Genomic DNA, 16,502 nt, shown 5'->3' on the forward strand with positions numbered 1-16,502 from the left:
AGATGCTGAGAGCCCTCGGCCCACATGCCCGCAGCACAGGCCACCCAGGCCAGCGCAGTGGTGTGGCTGTGTGTAGTCCGGCAGGAAAGGGGGCTAATTTTGGGAGGAGAGGGGGCATCAAGACACCGAGATTCCCAGCTTTTGCTCATCAGCCAGCTCAGAGAAGCCAAGTGGGAAGCCGGGGAACATTTATATACCTGTTCATCTGTCTATGAAGGAAAGGCTTTGGACTAAGAGGCCTGTGGTGGCTCTTTAAGGTGTGAGGGTCTCAGATTGCGGGCAGCAGTGAACGGCCCTGCCCCCTGAGTCTGGCCTGGGCTCGGCCGGACTCAGCCCTGCTCTCAGAACATGGGGACAGTCGGTTCTTGCTCGAAAAATCAACTCATAGTAAAAGAGATGCAATAGGACTTTTTAAATAAAGGTTTGCAAACAGGACTGGGAAGGGGCCAAATACTCAGTGCAACCTAGGGGTGGCTATGAGTGACCCAGGCCTGTGGGCAACAGAAAAGCTGGTCTTGGCCACACCACCAACTCTTGGTCCCAGCAGGAGCCACTGAGAATGAGGGGCCCTGCAGTGCCAGGCTGCATGTGGCTGGAGCTCTCCCACCCCCTCTGCCCAGTCTCTAACCAGATGGCCTAAAGCCCCTGCTCCTCGGAGTGACTGCTGCTGCTCCTGTGTGTCCCAACGCCGTCTGGCGGCACCACCAGGCCTGGCTCCTCCCCAGCAGCGTGCACACTACCCTCCTGGACGCCGACAGGGCGCCCGGGCCCTTCACTGCACCTGCTGCTTTGGCCAGCCCCAGCCCCGCTCACCCCCAGCCCCAACCCAGAGGCACCGATCCCGGGTTTCCTCTCGCACACAACAATCACCACTAACGCCAAGCAGTCTCGGTAACTTTAATGGAAGTGTCAGCAGTCCTTTCCCCACAGTGGTAAACAGATGGCTGAGCTCAGAAGCAGAAATGCAGCTGCTGAGGGAGCAGCCACCCCCCACCAGAAGGCCGGCCCCCTGAGCTCACAGCTCCAGACCCAGGGCCTCGGACTGGGAAGCATGGCTTCTCGTTGAGGCGTCGGGCAGCCAAACCTTGTGGAGGGTTGCCTCTGGGTTCCAGGCCTCCCCCGCCCCACGCTGGCTCGGCCAACCCCCAGGCCTGCATTTTGATGGGACAAAGGGGCAGCTGAGGATGCCAAGGAACCACTGCCTCTGTGGCCAAGCAAAGGAAGGCTTTTACAGCTAGAGGAGAGTGGTCATTCCATCCTTAAAGGGCACACATTCTATATAAATAAAATAAAAAGGGGAAGGAGGCGGGAGAGGGGATGGGAATTGGCACAGACATTGATATATTGCTTTCCAGTTTCGATGCGACAGATGCAAACCATGACCAGGGGAAGCAGAAACAAGGGCTGGGTTCAGCTTTTCCAAGCATGTGTGTTCCCCTTGCAGGGTGGGAGCTTTGCTGAGACGGGTGGGAACGGGAGGCCAGGTTGGAGGAACCCCAGGAAACCCACTGAGTCCGCAAGTGTGTGGAGGCCAGAGGCCCCCGCTCCCTGCCCTTATCCCCCGGCTTTAAAACGGTGGATCTGCTCTCTTTAAAAGAAAAAAGTACACCTAAATAAATACAGTATGCAGGAGTAAGACCTTTAGGTGACCCTGCTTTCTGCCCCCTGGCTGGGCAGGTCCACAGGCAGAAGAGAGAGCTGCCCATTGGCACACTGGGTAAGCCCTCCCCCCCACCCCCCCAGGACATGGGAAGGATCACGGGACAGTGCCACTGGTCACTGGCCAACCAAACACCTTTTCCTGAGTCACACCATGGCTTCCCTCCTCCGGCTCATTACATCCTCTCTTCCTGCAAGACCAGCATGGAAACTTAGTCTGTCACAGCTTCTTTTCTGTTCTCCTCACCCAACCCCTCTTTTAAAAAAAAAGTTCATAGACTTGTCTCTTCAAAATACTTAGTGGCTTCCCCAGGTCTCTTTCCTCTAAGTCAGAGGGTCAGGAGGGTTAGTAGGAATGTCAGGTGCGTGGAGAGCCAGGAGGGTGGGCAGGCCTGTCCTTCCACCTGCCCTGGGAGGGGAGTCGCCACCCCCAGCCAGGCCTGTGGAGCAGCCCCCTCTCCCAACCTGGGGTGCTCAGGAGACTTCAGAAAGTTTTCACCAGCCCCCTGGTGAAAACAGAGCTGGCGCTTGGAGGAAGATAAAATGCCGCTGGGACAGGCACGTCCCCAGAGTACATTCTATTATCTCATTAGGTATCTGAATCCGTTAGGAAAAAAATTAGAAACTATGTATAAAACTTAAAAATATTCAAGTATCAAAAGGCTATTCGGATCAAAATTTAAAACAAGCTGTCGGCAAGATGCCGCCAAGAGGGAACTTTTACAAAAATTTACTGTTTGTTCAGTAGAGAGCGAGGAACTCAAGCGATCTATAAAGGGGGCCGAGTAGGGGAAGGGGCAGTGGGGACAGAGGGGGTGACAGGCAGGGGTGAGCTACAGCTCAAGGCCTTTTTAAGCTGAAGAGGAGAGCGTGTGCCCAGCTAGGGGGCTGGGATGGTGGGCAGGGGTCACTCTCCCCAGAGAACAAGCCATAAAGTGCGCAGCCTGGGCCTCCCGCCCCCTGGTGTCTGGTCCTGGACATTACATGGGGATCAGCAAAAATGATGCACCGGGACAGAATAGGAAGAAGACCCATTTCGGCACAGAGGTCCTTCTAGAAAGAAAGAGGAGACAGGAGGTGAAAGGGGTCAAACGCTACACAGTGTTGACCTAGCTTTTCAAACCTGTTACCCACAGGAGTTGAAGTTTTAAGTCAGGAAAATCTAAGCGCCCCCTCCCACACAGGGACAGGGCGGTGGCCCCCATGGTGTGAAGCAGCAGCAGTGTTTATTCGAGACACGGCAGTGAGGGAATCTGGTCGCGTTCCCTTCTCCCTGGAAAGGGTGCGTCTCGACAAGTGATCCAGTAGAAATCTTCTAAACTCTGGTAAGTTCATAAAAACCACTCCCTTCGCCTGGTCCCCGGCCAGGCCTGCGCTCTGAGTCGTGCGGGCTTGGGGTGCCCTCTGGTGGCGGTATGGAAATCAGAGTCTGAGGCCAGCTGGGAGCTCACAGGCCCACCGGCGGGGGACCCAGAATTGCCCAAGCCACCTGGCCTTTTGCCTTGGGTAGCTAGCTGTCTCTTGGCAGGTGGACTGGTTCTTGGGGGCGACCCAATTGCTCCTCAAGAAGATTCGGTTCCTGCTCTGTGGACGGCCTGTTTCGACAGGAGTTTTCCAGGCCATTCTGCCAGCCTCTTGGAGATGGAACTGGGCCTCTACACTTCAGTGGAGAACAGGATGCTCTGTCTCTTGCTGTCAGGGGCAGGGATGGCCTCCAGCTGCAGAAAGTACAGCAGCACCTGGACCTGCAGGGGCAGAGCAGGGGTACAAAAGCGGCTCAGAGGGGTGCTCCCTGCTGCAGGTGGGAGGTCTTCCTGGCCAAAGCCCAAGGCCTGGTAACTAAGGCCGTAGGGCCAGCTCAGGGTGCAGAGGCCTCCTTCTGGTGACAGAAGCCCCTCACAGCAAGAGATCTGGGTGCCCCTGAGGGACCACCCTGAGAAGCCCAGTAAGGTACAAAGGCAAGTCCCCTCTTTCTGAATCATGATCACCTCCTCCCCTGTACAGTTCGAGTGGCAACTGGCAGCACCCAGGATGGAGCAGGCAGAAGCCGCCTCTGTGAGGCTGAGCGCCATCCTCTTACCTGGGACATGACCTCCAGGGACCAGCTGTCAGTCATGGAGATGGGCTGGCTGGGGTTGGCAGGGAGCTTGCTCTCCTTCTCTGAGGGCCGGAGCAGTGTGGGGCCGAAGACCGTGGCAAGGTTGTGCAGGGACATCTTGTTTACTGTCTCCTTTTCTGCCACCCTGAGGAGGGCCGAAGCAGAGGGTGCTGTTGGGACACCGTCTTCAGGACAGAGGGGCTGGGCCACCTAGGAGCCCTCGTGGGAAGTGGTGAGGGGTGCCACCCCTTTCTGCCTTGGGCTGACTCCATGGTATAGCTAACCAGCCCCTGGGTGTGCTGAAGGGAGACCCACCCTAGTTCTTCTGGGTATGAGGGGCCCAGAACAAAGTGTACTTGAACCCAATAGGTGGCCAGGCCAGCTCTAGGCCATGACCTGGGGGGCGGGGTGGGGGGGAGTCCAAACACAATGCTGGCTGTGGCCAAAGGACCTCACTTTTAAGGCCGTGGTGCAGAGGGGGGGCAGGTGTGGGGAGGGAAAAAGACAGCAATGCTCTAGTACCCAGAGGGGGTGAGTAACCCTGGGCAGGGGTGGGAAGAGAAGGCGTCAGGTGACACAGAGTCTGACGGCCAGTGGGGCCTCCCCTTGCTGCCTGGGGGTTCTGGAGCCCCCCGTCCCCCGAGGAAGAGCTGGGGTTACCTTTTCAGGTGGTCCAGAAGGAAGAGGAAGGTCAGCAGGTTGGCTTCCGGGAGTGACAGCAGCAAGTTAAGCATGCAGCTCTCTTTTGCAACAGGGTCTGAAAGAGCTACAGGTCGGGGGCAGCCTATTACTTCTCGGGGTCACTGGGCCCAGGACAGTCCCGGACTGTCATCATCTGGGCTCACACAGCCCCAGCCCCAGGCGGGGGGCCCTGCGACAGGTGCCTGTGTGAGGACGGGCCTTTATGAACACCTTTTCTCTATCTGAAAGGGGACAAAGGCACCACAGGAAACACTGACAGGAGGCACTGGGCACAGTTACGGGCCGACTCGGCCATGCCTGCCTCCTGTTTGGGAAGCCGGGTGCGGAATGAAGTGCGCAGGCCGAGGGGCAGGCGGGCTGCAAGGCCCTGGGGACTCCCTTATCACCCTGTGCACGATGGACCAGGTCTCCCACTGAAAAGCCCCAGAAGCAGAGCGCAGAGGCCGAAGCTGCCCTGAACACCAGCATCCCGGTCTGGAAACTACCCTCCAGGTTGACTAGGAGTCAGCCCAGGTGTGAAGGGGGGTGCACTGACATGCTAGGACCTGGTGTTAGGGGAGCAGGACAGGAGTTCTAGCGAGGAGGGTGGCAGCCTCGGCCCCATACTCAGCCATGTACCTGCCCAACCTACTCGGGGGGATAGGGACAGGGGGTAGTGGTAGGACAGAGGCCTCCAGGGTCTGCCTGGTTTTGGGCCCCCCTGGCCCACACAGAGTTCGGGCTGAAACACAGACCACGGCAGAAAGGGCGCAGAGGACAAGAGGGGTGGGAGACGCCCGCCGCGCTCACCTATGCCCTCAGCAAAGTTGGGGTAGAACTCGTCGGTGAAGAGGGGCTCAGGCAGCTCGCGGAAGTAGAGCTTCAGGGTCCCGGCAATGGCGTTGACGTCCATCTCGCTCATCATCACGGACACGTCCTTGTTATCTGGACAGAGTACAGAAGTGCCACATGGCTACTCCAAGGTCCGGAATCGGATTCCACTCTCCTTGCCTCGCTGACCGAGTTTTGGGCTCCTGTCCTTAGAGCAGCTCATCTCACCCCTTCCAAGCACCCTCCATCCGTCCTGCCCACACCTCCCTGCTGCCCACGGGGCAGCGGCGAAGGGGGCCAGACACAGCGCCTGGGCTGTGGTCGGGCTGCTCTGCCCTGTAGCCACTGCCCACTGCCAGTATCTCTGATGACAGGGAGACACTGGGTTATTTGTTCCGCTTCAGTGTTTGAGCCAGTTGGCTCAAACTTCCTGTTGGACTCAGGTGGCCACTGGCCCTTGGTGCCACAGGCCACACCTGCCCTGGTCACCGGGGCAGGGGTGATGCTCGGCCTTCTAGGGCTCTGGGCCAGGGAGGGCAGGGTGTGTAGGCACTAGGTCCTGGCTCTGCCAACCTTCCACTCTGAAGGCTTTCTGGAGTCTCAGTGTCTTTGGCAATTGGGGCTGTTCTGCCAACTTTTTGGCATGCGAAGGTGAGGGAGACAGAGATGCTGTAGCATTGGCTGGACCCGCTCACCTCAGAGCCCTCTGCACTGGGCAGACTGCACTGACCCCATGGGCTTCGGCTGGCACCTCTTTGCCACCCCCCAGGGCGAGCAGGCTGAGCCCCAGCAAAAGGGCCCATAGGGAGGCCCCTGGTCCAACTCAGCAAGAGCCACGCATGGTTAAAGGGGTAAGAGCTGGCTTCTGCAGAACCATCTCTCACGGCTGGGTTTTCTTCTCATTTTCAGTGAAGAGAAAGGGCAGAGCACAACAGAATTAGCACGGGCCAGGGAGGGCACCCCGACACTCAGCAGGGCCTCCATGCCCACATCTCCCTCCCACGCTGCCCGGGGCCGGTACTCACTGACGTCAAAGGCCGCCTTCAGTGCCTGGATGTCCGTGGCCACGCCAGACACGCGGTAGATGCCCACTTCCTCCATGCCCCGGCGCTCGATCTCCTCCACACACTGGCGCACGATGTAGGGCACCTTGGACCTCTCCCTCCTGCGGGGAAGGGAAACACCTTCAGTGCCCAGCAGCCCGGTTCGCGCCCCAGCAGAGTACGACCAGCACCTACCCGGACTCCTGGAGCCGGGTGATGGAGGCGCCGGGTTTGAGCTGCACGCAGAGCCTTGGCCACTCTGTGAGCCCGTGACTCTCACTGCTTATACCCTGTTGGGGCCTTTGCATGCACTCCAGGGAGCCAGATGGCCTGGGAGCGCACACGACCTTGGGGGAAGGTCAGGAGGCCTTTCTAAGTGACCTCGACCAGAGGAGGTCTAGTTAAAAGATCCCAGGCCGCGGGTCAATGGGCAGCTGCAAGCAAACTGGAAAGCAGTCTGGTCTCTGAGCTGGAAGATGGGACCCAGAGCTGGCCCTGCCACCTGCTTGCCGCGCGAGAGGCAAATCCCTTCCCCTTCCAGACCTCGGAGACAGGCGCCCAACCGACGCCTGCCTCGCAAAGGACTCCACAGGGCCACCTAACATCAGTGCTCAGAAACCTGTCGTTTAAGCGCTGCTCTCTTCCCGGTCCTAACACAGACAATTCCAGGACCCCCACGAAGGACCGCGAAGGGAGAATGCTTCAGAAGTGGGAGACGGTGCTGCCTGCAGGACTGGCTTTAGTCCAGTTTAGCGGTGGGACCCGGGAGCCCAGGAGAGCTCTTCCCAGAGCCGCCCTCGGTAGCGGTGCTTACTTGGGATAGCTGCTGACGGGGGTCCTCCCGGCTCACACCCAGAGCCTTCCAGAGGTGCTGTGGGGATGGCTGGGGTGTGGCTGGGGGTGCGGAACAGTGTTTTGACACAATTACGGTAAGTATCTGGGAAACACCTGATGCAAGCCCCGGCTGGGACAGCCAGCAAGGTCAGGGCCCAGCTCGATTCCATCCCAGGAAGTGAATGAACTCTGGGAGGAAGCAGCCTGTGTCCCTGAGAGCTGAGCAGCAACAGGCTTCTGCTCTGGTCGGCCGGAACACAGGGGCAGGGGTCGCCATCATTCGCCAGGAGCCCAGATCATGACAAATGCCAAGTGTGGGAAGAAAACCCCGCCCTCGCACAGTTCCGGGAGTCACGCAGGGGCCGGGCCACCGGCACAGGAAGGGGACATGGACGCCCCTGAGCTTACAGGGCTAAGTTCTGCAGTAAATGTGGGGGCAGCTAAGCACAGTGTCCCCACGGGCCTGGGGGCCACCCTCGTGCAGCGACCATGCTGTGCACAGAGGGGAGACCCACGTCCGCTCTCTCCTCTAGAAACATCTTGGGGGGAGGACGACAAGAGACCCGAGAGCCCAAGCCCCTGACACTCACTTGGTGACCACAGCGATCTTGACCCCAAAGACCCCCGTCTGCTTCCGGGAAGGCATTCGCTTCAGGCTGAACTCCCTGCTGGTGAACTTAACTGAGAGTTTCACTTCAATCTGTGGGAGGAGACGGGGAACGGCCCTGTTACCCCTGGTTGTCACAGCCCAAGTTCCCGGGGCAAATCCTTCCACCCCCGGGGCAAGCGGGCCACCGTCCCAGAGTGAGGTAAGAGCCGGGACGGTGAGGGAGGTCTACGGACCCGCTTCTGCAGACCTCCCCGCACAATCCCCACCGCATCGCCATATGACATCGGTTCCGGGTGTACAATGCAGTAACCAGGTATTTGTACAATTGTGAAGTGATCACTATAGTACGTCCAGTTAACATCCCTCACCTCACACAACTGCACGTTTTTTTCTGGTGATGAGAACTTTTAAGAACTACTCTCTTAGCAACTTCCAAGTACACAACCCAGTACCTACAGCTGCAGTCCCCACGCTGTCCGTGACCTCCCAGGACTTGTTTATCTCATAGCTGGAAGTTTGTACCTTTTGACCCCCTTCCCCCATTTCTCAACCCCTGCACCCCGCCTTGCTGCTAGTAATCACCAAGCCGTTCTCTGTATCTTTCTTAATCATAAAAAAAGTAACTAGAAAGAAAGTCCAGGGAATAATGTAACGAAAAGCCATGACTCATCAGTCAAACATTAACACCTGTCACATATGCCCAGACCTCTTCTGGTGTGTGGCAGCATTTTGCACAGGGCGCTGAGGACTCATCAGGCACCTCAGCTTCCATGCGTGCACCCTAGGGCTGAGGCCCCAGCCACCCTGGTGGTGCCACTGGGTCAGTGTCCGGGAGGGACGCTCAGGGCCTGGCCGATGCCTGCACCCTGAGTGCCGCCCGGATTCCTTCTGGGGCAGCGGTCCTGTTCCCTAGGGCCTCTCCCTCTCCAGCCACGCTCCCCTTCCAGTGCTCCCCTCTGGGGCAGGTGGGTGCCAAGAGAACCCTGTGGGTACCTACCCCATTCATGGCAATGACAGTCCGCTGCCAGTCTCTGTCCTGCAGGGCCTGGGGGTCCAGCTGAAGGAAAAGAGTTGTGGTTAACAGAGGCCCTGCCGGGCAGCAGCCCAAGCCCTCGACTTCTCCACGCCTAAGTTGGAACCAGAGCTGGACCTCAGCCAGCACCCCTACCCAGAGGCCAGGTGGAGCCCACTGAGGGGAGAGGACCTGCTGGAAACTTGGGAACCTTAGAGCCCTTTGGCTCCCAGACCTCAGCTATCTGGGGCCCAGGTTCACCCTGTGCCTGAGGCAGTGACAGCTGCCCCTCTGCCCTGTCCAGGTGGGAGCTGGAGTCCGTGCTGGCAGTCGGGGAACTGGGGCCACCCTGCTCCCCTCACCAGCCATCACAGGTGCCACCTACAGCTCCGCTGGAGCTGTGTGGTTGGTTTAAGTGACATTTTAGGAGCAACTTCTGGAGGCAAAGTCAACCAAAGGTTCCAGCTCCCACCCCGCCCACAGCACACCCGGAAGCCTGGACCACGTGCAGCAGGTGCCTCCAGCCCAGGCCGGCCCTGCAGCTCGGAGAACCCACCCAGAAGGAGCCAGAGCCCAGCTCCAAATCACAAAGCCGGTGAGGGGGCTGTCGGCGGCCCCTCTAAGCGCCTGCCCCCACAGAGTGCTGCCTGAGCCTTGGCCTGTGCTGCTGTGAGACACCCGGCTGGCAGGGTCACGTCGCATGACCCCATGCAGGAGGGCTCTGTCTCCCTTGTTCCGGGGCTCGAGCATGTGCTCCCCGCCAGTGGGCCGGGCTGGATGGATACACACCCGGGGAGATGCTGCTAAAACAACACCTCCCTGGGTTTTACCCACAAAGTTGAACTAGCAGCTCAGGGTGGGCTCTGGGGTTCAAGTAACTAGAAACTTCCCCAGCAGACTGGTGTGAAGCCAGGTCCGGGAGCCGCTGTCTGATACCATATAACCTGCCGCCCCTCACACAGGGCCTTGGGATGTCACCCTTGCTTTGGGTGGTGGGTCACTGCTGCTGCTAGGCAAGCACCTGAGAGCAGGGACCACGCCTCACGATTTCTGTGCACACGAGCACACACAAGTACACACGAGCGCACACACACACCCCCAGTACTGAGCCCAGTGCCAGGTCTGCAGCTATGCTGCTTAGGACAGGCAACACACATTGACCCACCACAAGGGACCCAGGAGGTCACAGCTCTCTGGGCCTTGGGCAGGTGAGGTGGCTGGAAAACAAGGCCCAGCTGCCTTGGCTCTGCCCAAGGCTCATTCCAGGCACTCCTGGGGACTAAGCCCCCCACCTCCGCCTTCTAAGTTTTCCTGGTCAGCACTGCTAAGAGTCTGAGTGTACAGACAGGATGACCCAGACCAACCAAGGGTGACAGAGCATCTCCTGGGCTGTGTGGTCACAGGTTCCCATTTGGCATCTGCCCCAGCTGGTCCCTAGGGGTCACACTCCCGGGCAACAGGGACACCACACCGAGGGCAGGGTCTGTGAGCAGGGACCAGGCCGTCACAAACCACTCCGAAAGGGGAACCTCCCCAGGGGCAGTTCCACACGCTGGGGCCAGCAGAGCTCTCGGCACTCGAGCGGACGGGAGTGGCAAGACGGGTGAGGGCGTACACTGCAGCTCCATCACCCCCTCCGTGTCCTGGCCCCCAGGAAGGGGGCAGGTGCCGCTCCCTCTGCTCCTAAGGAAAGGGAGAGTCCAACACCACCGCTGGGAATTTTAAAAAAGGGAAACGGGCAGGTTTGGCAGGAGAAACCCTTCCCTTTCCCCCCAAAGACCAGTCATCACTGGGCCCCTTCCCCTCAAGAGCTGAGAACTAGCAGACGCAGCAGACAAGCAAAGGGACAGGGACAGGAACTGACTGAGACCCCTGGGCAGCAGAGACCCTGCCCTGACACAGCCCCCCCCCCCAGGGAAACCAGAGCCCACCCCCAGCCCACCTTGCCCTTGCACACGAGGTTTCGGATGTGGGTCCACAGGGTGGTGCCTCGCGCACACAGGTGCTTGTCGGCAGAGGCCGCTCGGCTTCGGTGGAAGTACCGCAGAAGGCCCTGCATGGTGGCGGGGGCGGACAGCGCCTCTCGCATCCTCGGTCTTGCCGATTTGCGAGGCCAGCACAGCTGGGCAAGAGTATGGGGAGCCCCGGGCCTCCACAGCCTTTTGACCAGGCTCCGTGGGAAACCCCACCCCCGCAGCCTGGCTTGCCAAGGCCAAACTTCCTATTACCCGAGTTTCCTACTTTGTTGTCTCTGAGTGGAAAAAAACAGCCCCGCCAGCAGCCTATTGGTTACAGGAACTCTGTTGTGTCACGGTTTTCTCCAAAGCCCAGAAAAGCCAAGCTTCCTTCTCAAGTGGCTGGTTTCCTGTGGGCGCTTTTGGAAACGCTGAGTAACATGGCTGCCTGGCCAGTCCATTTCATGGCAGGAGGTGTTCTGAGGACTGCCCCCCCAGGGCGTGCAACACCCCAGAGCCAGTAACCCCAATAATGGCATGCATTGTCTAGGGTGGTCTCAGGGTGGAGGATGCCCACACCCCTCCCCCCTGGAGAGCTGGCCCAGTGATGAGGGGATTCAGTGCCACTGTCCACCCTGAGCACTGAGGTCCAGGCCCACTGCCCCAGGGCCCCAGGGGCTGCAGCATGAGCTGGCCTCCACAGTGAGACCTAGGCCATGGTGCTGCATGAGGGTCCTCACAGGGCTCCATCCCTCACAGCGGCCCTGGACGGTGGCTCCAGTGGGAAAGGCCAGGCCCAGGCTGGCCAGGCCCCACAGAACAGAGCGCGCAAAGCAGAGCGGGAGCAGCACGACCAAGAGGCCGAGGGCCGCCAGGTCCAGCCCCAAGCAAGCACTCGAGGACGGCAAACTCTCGCTCAGGGCTATTTAAAGGACCAGAGAAGTAAACAAGTTGGGGTTTGGGAAAAACAGATGACTGAGAAGTGAGGACAAGGAAATGGACCTCTTGGGAAAATGCGACCTCTTGGGAGGCCCCTCGGGGTCTCAAGGTCACCGTGATGACCAGGCATGGAGAGTCGGGCGGCAGGTGGTGTCTACTCCACCCAGGTTCTTGAGAGAATGGTCTGGATCCTGCTTGTGTCCCCAGGGTTGGGCGAGGTCGGCGTCTCAGAGGAACAAGTGTGGGTGGTGGTGGTGGTGGAAGGGGCCTAGTCCGGCGGGGTGGACACGGAGTGCTGCCCTGAAGCAGCCTGGCTGAGCACCAGACGCTGCCCTGCTTGCTCGGGAGCAAACAAGGGTGGCCGGGGACGAGCACAGGTGTCCTCTCACCCACCCGCAGCCGAGGGGCGGGGCAGGACCAAACTGTCCACAGGAGGACATGCCATTCCCGCCTCACCACCTCCTTGGAAACGGCAGCCTCCCCTGAGCCATGGCCATCTAGGACGGACCAGCGGGGCCTCCCCAGCACTCCCGACTGAGCTCCATACGTCTGCGCCATAACCCACTCCCTGGGGTGGGTCTTCTCGGGGACAAGAGAACAAAACTTTGGTCGGTTCTCCTCTTATTACCACAGTCTGTTCTCTTGGGGCCCTTCACCCGCATCTTTTTTTTATCCTCACCTGAGGATAAGTTTACTGGTTTTAGAGACAGAAGAAGAGAGAGGGAGAGAGGAAAAGAGAGAGAGACAAACATCGATCGGTTGTCTCCTGTAGGTGCCCTGACCGGGGAGCGAACCTGCAACCTTTTGGTGTACGGGATGAGGCCCCAATGAACTGAGCCACCCGGCCAGGGCCACCACCCACGTCTTTAACTTTCTGCCCTTCTCTGACCCCGACCAGGTTCTAGCGTCACTGAAAAAGAGAAAGCAGGCTGCCCTAGGACGGCTGGGATCAGAAAGACGTGACGGGTGCTGGGGAGGACGTGGAGGCGCGGGCACCCGCTCACGGCCACAGGGGATGTGAAACAGCGGCAGCCGCTCTCTGGAAAAACACGGCAGTTCCTCGGAAAGTTAGACTTGGCTGCCCAGCCCAGCCACTCCACTCCGCGGAATCCACACAGGAAGACGGAACACATCCGTCCACACGACGACGTGTGCACACACGCTCACGGCAGCGCTGTCCGTCACAGCCCCGGGCTGCAAACCAGTGTCCGCCAACTGGGGGACACGCACACCCGAGGCGGATGACGATCCAGCCTTAACAAGGAATGAAGTGCTGATGCTCCTTACGACCTGGATGACCCTCACAAGCACGCTAAGTGGAAGGAGCCAGACATAAACAACCACATAATACAGTATGACTCCACTGGTATAAACATTTACAACAGATGGGCAAATCTACACATTTAAAAAAGGAGCAAACTGCTCCCCCCTCTCTTCTGGGTCGGAAGTGGGAACAGGGAGTCACTAAGTGGGAACAAGGAGATCATTTTGGGATGACGGAAACATAAATCTGGACTGTTGGTGACTGCACAACTCTGGTTAAGTTACTAAAAACTTAAACACTTAAAAATGGACACATCGGTCCTGAAGGTGTGGCTCAGTGGGTTGGACGTCATCCTGCAAAGCGAGACACAGCCGGTTCGATTCTCAGTCGGGTCACACGCCTAGGCTGTGGGTTTGGTCCTGGGTCGGGGCACATCCGAGAGGCAGCCAATCAATGTTTCTCTCTCGCATTGATGCTTCTCAACCTCTCTTTCCCTCTCCCTTCCCCTCTCTCTAAAGATAAATAAACAACCTTAAAAAATTGGATGCATCGTTTGGTGTGCCAGGCAGAGGAGAGAAGATAGAAGGCTCTGCCGCACCAAGACAGAGCCAGGAGGGTCCAGGTCACCACCGCCACCCGTCTCTCCCCACGGCGGCAATGGTGTGCTTCTTCAGGACGATCCCGGGGACTCTGAACGAGGGTTTGCTCGTGCGGCTTCACACGTTCACAACTTTTACAGCCTAAAACGTTCCTCAAATGTTTGTTAAAAACAATCACTACCCATTTTATGCTCCTGGTGCAAGAGACCCCAGCCCCCTCCACGTCAGTATTTAAGAGGGGACATCAGTTTCTTTCCTGGGACACAGGCCACATCTCATACATCTGAGCCCCCCCCCCAGCAAAGCACCCAGGAAGGCACCCCTCTTCCCAGCCCCAGCATGGTGAATGGCCATGTGGACAGAACATACATGGCCCTATAATGTCCTTTGTGACAGCAGGTAGGACTCTCAGTGCCTTTATAACTGTACCTGCTGTCCCTGACCACCTACGGAAAACCAGGTCTCCCCTCGCCCCATCTCCTGGCTGCCTAACGTTATCTCCACAGCCCTGGAAACAGGGCTTGTCTGTTTTACTCACTGTGGTATCTCTGTGCCCAGATACATACACGCAGGATATAAAATGCAAACACAGTTAATGTATACACAGTAAAATGTATATTGGCACAGAGTGAGCAGTTACTACAGGATGGGGGGTGCTGAGAACCAGGCACCTGCCCTCTCCCTCTTACAGGTGAGGCTCCAAGGGGTGGCCGAGGGGCGCGGGCAGCGTTGCAGGCTTTTCTACCACCTGTACTGAGCAGGGACCACCGAGCCCTCTGGTGGTCGGCGCTGCCAGGGACAGGGCAACTCACCAAGCCTGGGCTCCACATCCATCCCCGCACCTCTTTCTTTTTCAAAGATTTTATTTATTTACTTTTAGAGAGAGGGAAAGGGAGGGACAAAGAGAGAGAGAGAGACATCAATGTGTGGTTGCCTCTCACACACCCCTCACGGGGGACCTGGCCTGCAACCCAGGCATGTGCCCTGACTAGGAATTGAACCGGTGACCCTTTGGTTCGTAGGCCGGCACCCAATCCACTGAGCCATACCAGCCAAGGGCTACCCCCACATGTTTAACTTCTTAAAAGAAAAAGATAGTAAAACAGACGTAACATCAAATTTACCATTTTAGCCATTTTTAAGTGCATAATTCAGTGGCACCCAAGCACTCCACAATGCTGTGCGACCATCACCACCATCTCCCCCCAGAACCCTTCAAACAGAAGCTATGCGCCCACTGAGCAGAATCACTCCGTTCCACCCTCTGCCTGCCCCCGCCAGCCTCTGTTCCCGTCTGTCTCTAGGAGTTCACCTTCTCTGGGAACTGGGGATCGGTGGGATCACACAAGATCATTGCCTTGTGTCTGGCTCATATCACTAATGATAACGTTCTTAAGGTTATCCACATTGTAGCCGGTATCAGAATTGTCCTTCCTTTTTACGGCTGTGTAACACTCCACGGCACAGCCACGCTGCACTTGTTTACCTGTGCACCAGCTGACGGACACGTGGGGCCTTTCCGGCCTGGTACGGCCATGGCCTGTGCTGCTGTCAACAGCCGTGTGTGCCGTGGTGGCAGCTCCACGTCCGTACAGCACTTCAGTGGGCTCTTGGGTCACGAGACAGCCCACGGAGCCGGCTGTCAGATGGGGAGACTGCCCGTGAGTAGGTAGATAGCTTGGCTAGTGAGAGTCATCCGGATATACCAAGGTTGCAGGTTTGATCCCTGGTCAGGGCACACGCAAGAGTCAACCAGTGAATGCATAAGCAAGCGGGACAACAAATCAGTGTTTCTCTCTCTCTCAAATCAAAAAAATAGTAATTAAATAAGAATCACCTCTGACGCCTGCCCTGGAATGTGAGTCGTGAGCCCAGACAGAAATACGAAAGATCAGGAGAAATGGGGAAAACTCTAGGACTTCATCAAGTCACCCTCTGAGTAGAAGAAACAGGGCTCAGTGCGTTTTAGCGACAGAAAATTCAGAGAAGAGGGACGTAAAAGGCTGAAGGAAGGCGTTCCTAAAGGCTGCAAGGCTCCAACCTTCCGGGGCGCTGCCCACCCGGGCGATCAGTGCGGGTGCTGGTACAGCCCTGGCCCCAGGGGTCGCCGGCGGTCACTTTAAGCCCCCACCCTGCCCCAGCGCACCCAGACAGGTTACCACCTGGACTCCTTCCGACGGTCTCCAGCCACACCGAGACCGTGCACTTCCACGAATCCCGTGCCTTTGCTGGCCTTGGAGTCCAGGATGTTGACGTCTCCGTTTGCGAAAATCTTTCCCCTGACATCCAGGTTCAGCAACCTCGACTGTGAAGGCTTCTCTGTCTGGACTCTCCCCAAATAACTGCCCCACTCAGGCTCTCTGCACATCGGCAGGAGCCTCCTTCCCCAAACCTCTCTGCTGCGGACTGTGTAGCCTGGGGGCAGGCACCTTCTTGTTCTTGGGGCCCCTGGCATGCCCTGAATCTCGAGAGTGGCACAGTGGCCTCCTGGTGTCTGAGGATGGACTGGGGTAGCCTTGTTTGTTCAGAAGGCTCAAGGGGCTCAGCACTGGCCCAGAAAGGACCCTCGCAGGCCCTCTGCACCTATCCGCGCTCAAGGGCGTGGATTTGGGGGTCTGTGACTCTTTGCTGGATACATGGCACCCCAGGGCTGTGTCCTTACTGTACGCTTTGTCCTTCTGCCTTTCTGGCCCAGGGCCTAAGGCTCTGAACAAACCAGCTCACCTGTCTGGGGTTCGGGAGGGGGAGCCCTCCACCCTCCTCTGATGGAGGCTATATCTTTTGGGGGGGGGGAGTGGGGACCTGGCAATTCACTCAGGACAGCCACTCGAGGAGCACGAGCCAGAACCTGAGACTCAGGCTGGGGGTTCCTGGATCCTCAGCCTGTCAGCACCAGGTAGGGTAGTAAAACCACACCGACCCAGCACCCCAACCCTGGGAGTTTGGGATCCAGCTCCCCAAATGATTGCGACACCTC

The 16,502-nt window shown here is 58.2% G+C and overlaps 1 protein-coding gene across 2 annotated transcripts in view; it reads right to left on the minus strand.

Annotated features, from left to right (window-relative positions):
- Positions 1-883: 883 nt before the first annotated feature.
- BCR (BCR activator of RhoGEF and GTPase) overlaps positions 884-16,502 on the minus strand; it is a 105,803-nt gene continuing 90,184 nt past the window's right edge. For both annotated transcript variants that reach the window (XM_024566634.4, XM_053927976.2), the window contains 7 exons: positions 8,754-8,813; positions 7,737-7,846; positions 6,295-6,434; positions 5,249-5,383; positions 4,418-4,523; positions 3,740-3,902; positions 884-3,404 (listed from right to left, as the gene is read on the minus strand). In XM_024566634.4, the coding sequence (XP_024422402.2) occupies positions 3,315-3,404; positions 3,740-3,902; positions 4,418-4,523; positions 5,249-5,383; positions 6,295-6,434; positions 7,737-7,846; positions 8,754-8,813 (804 nt within the window). In that variant the 3' untranslated portion in view covers positions 884-3,314. The remainder of the gene's footprint in view (positions 3,405-3,739; positions 3,903-4,417; positions 4,524-5,248; positions 5,384-6,294; positions 6,435-7,736; positions 7,847-8,753; positions 8,814-16,502) is intronic.

Source organism: Desmodus rotundus, chromosome 7 (assembly GCF_022682495.2).
Source record: "Desmodus rotundus isolate HL8 chromosome 7, HLdesRot8A.1, whole genome shotgun sequence".
Taxonomy (NCBI): Eukaryota; Metazoa; Chordata; class Mammalia; order Chiroptera; family Phyllostomidae; genus Desmodus; species Desmodus rotundus.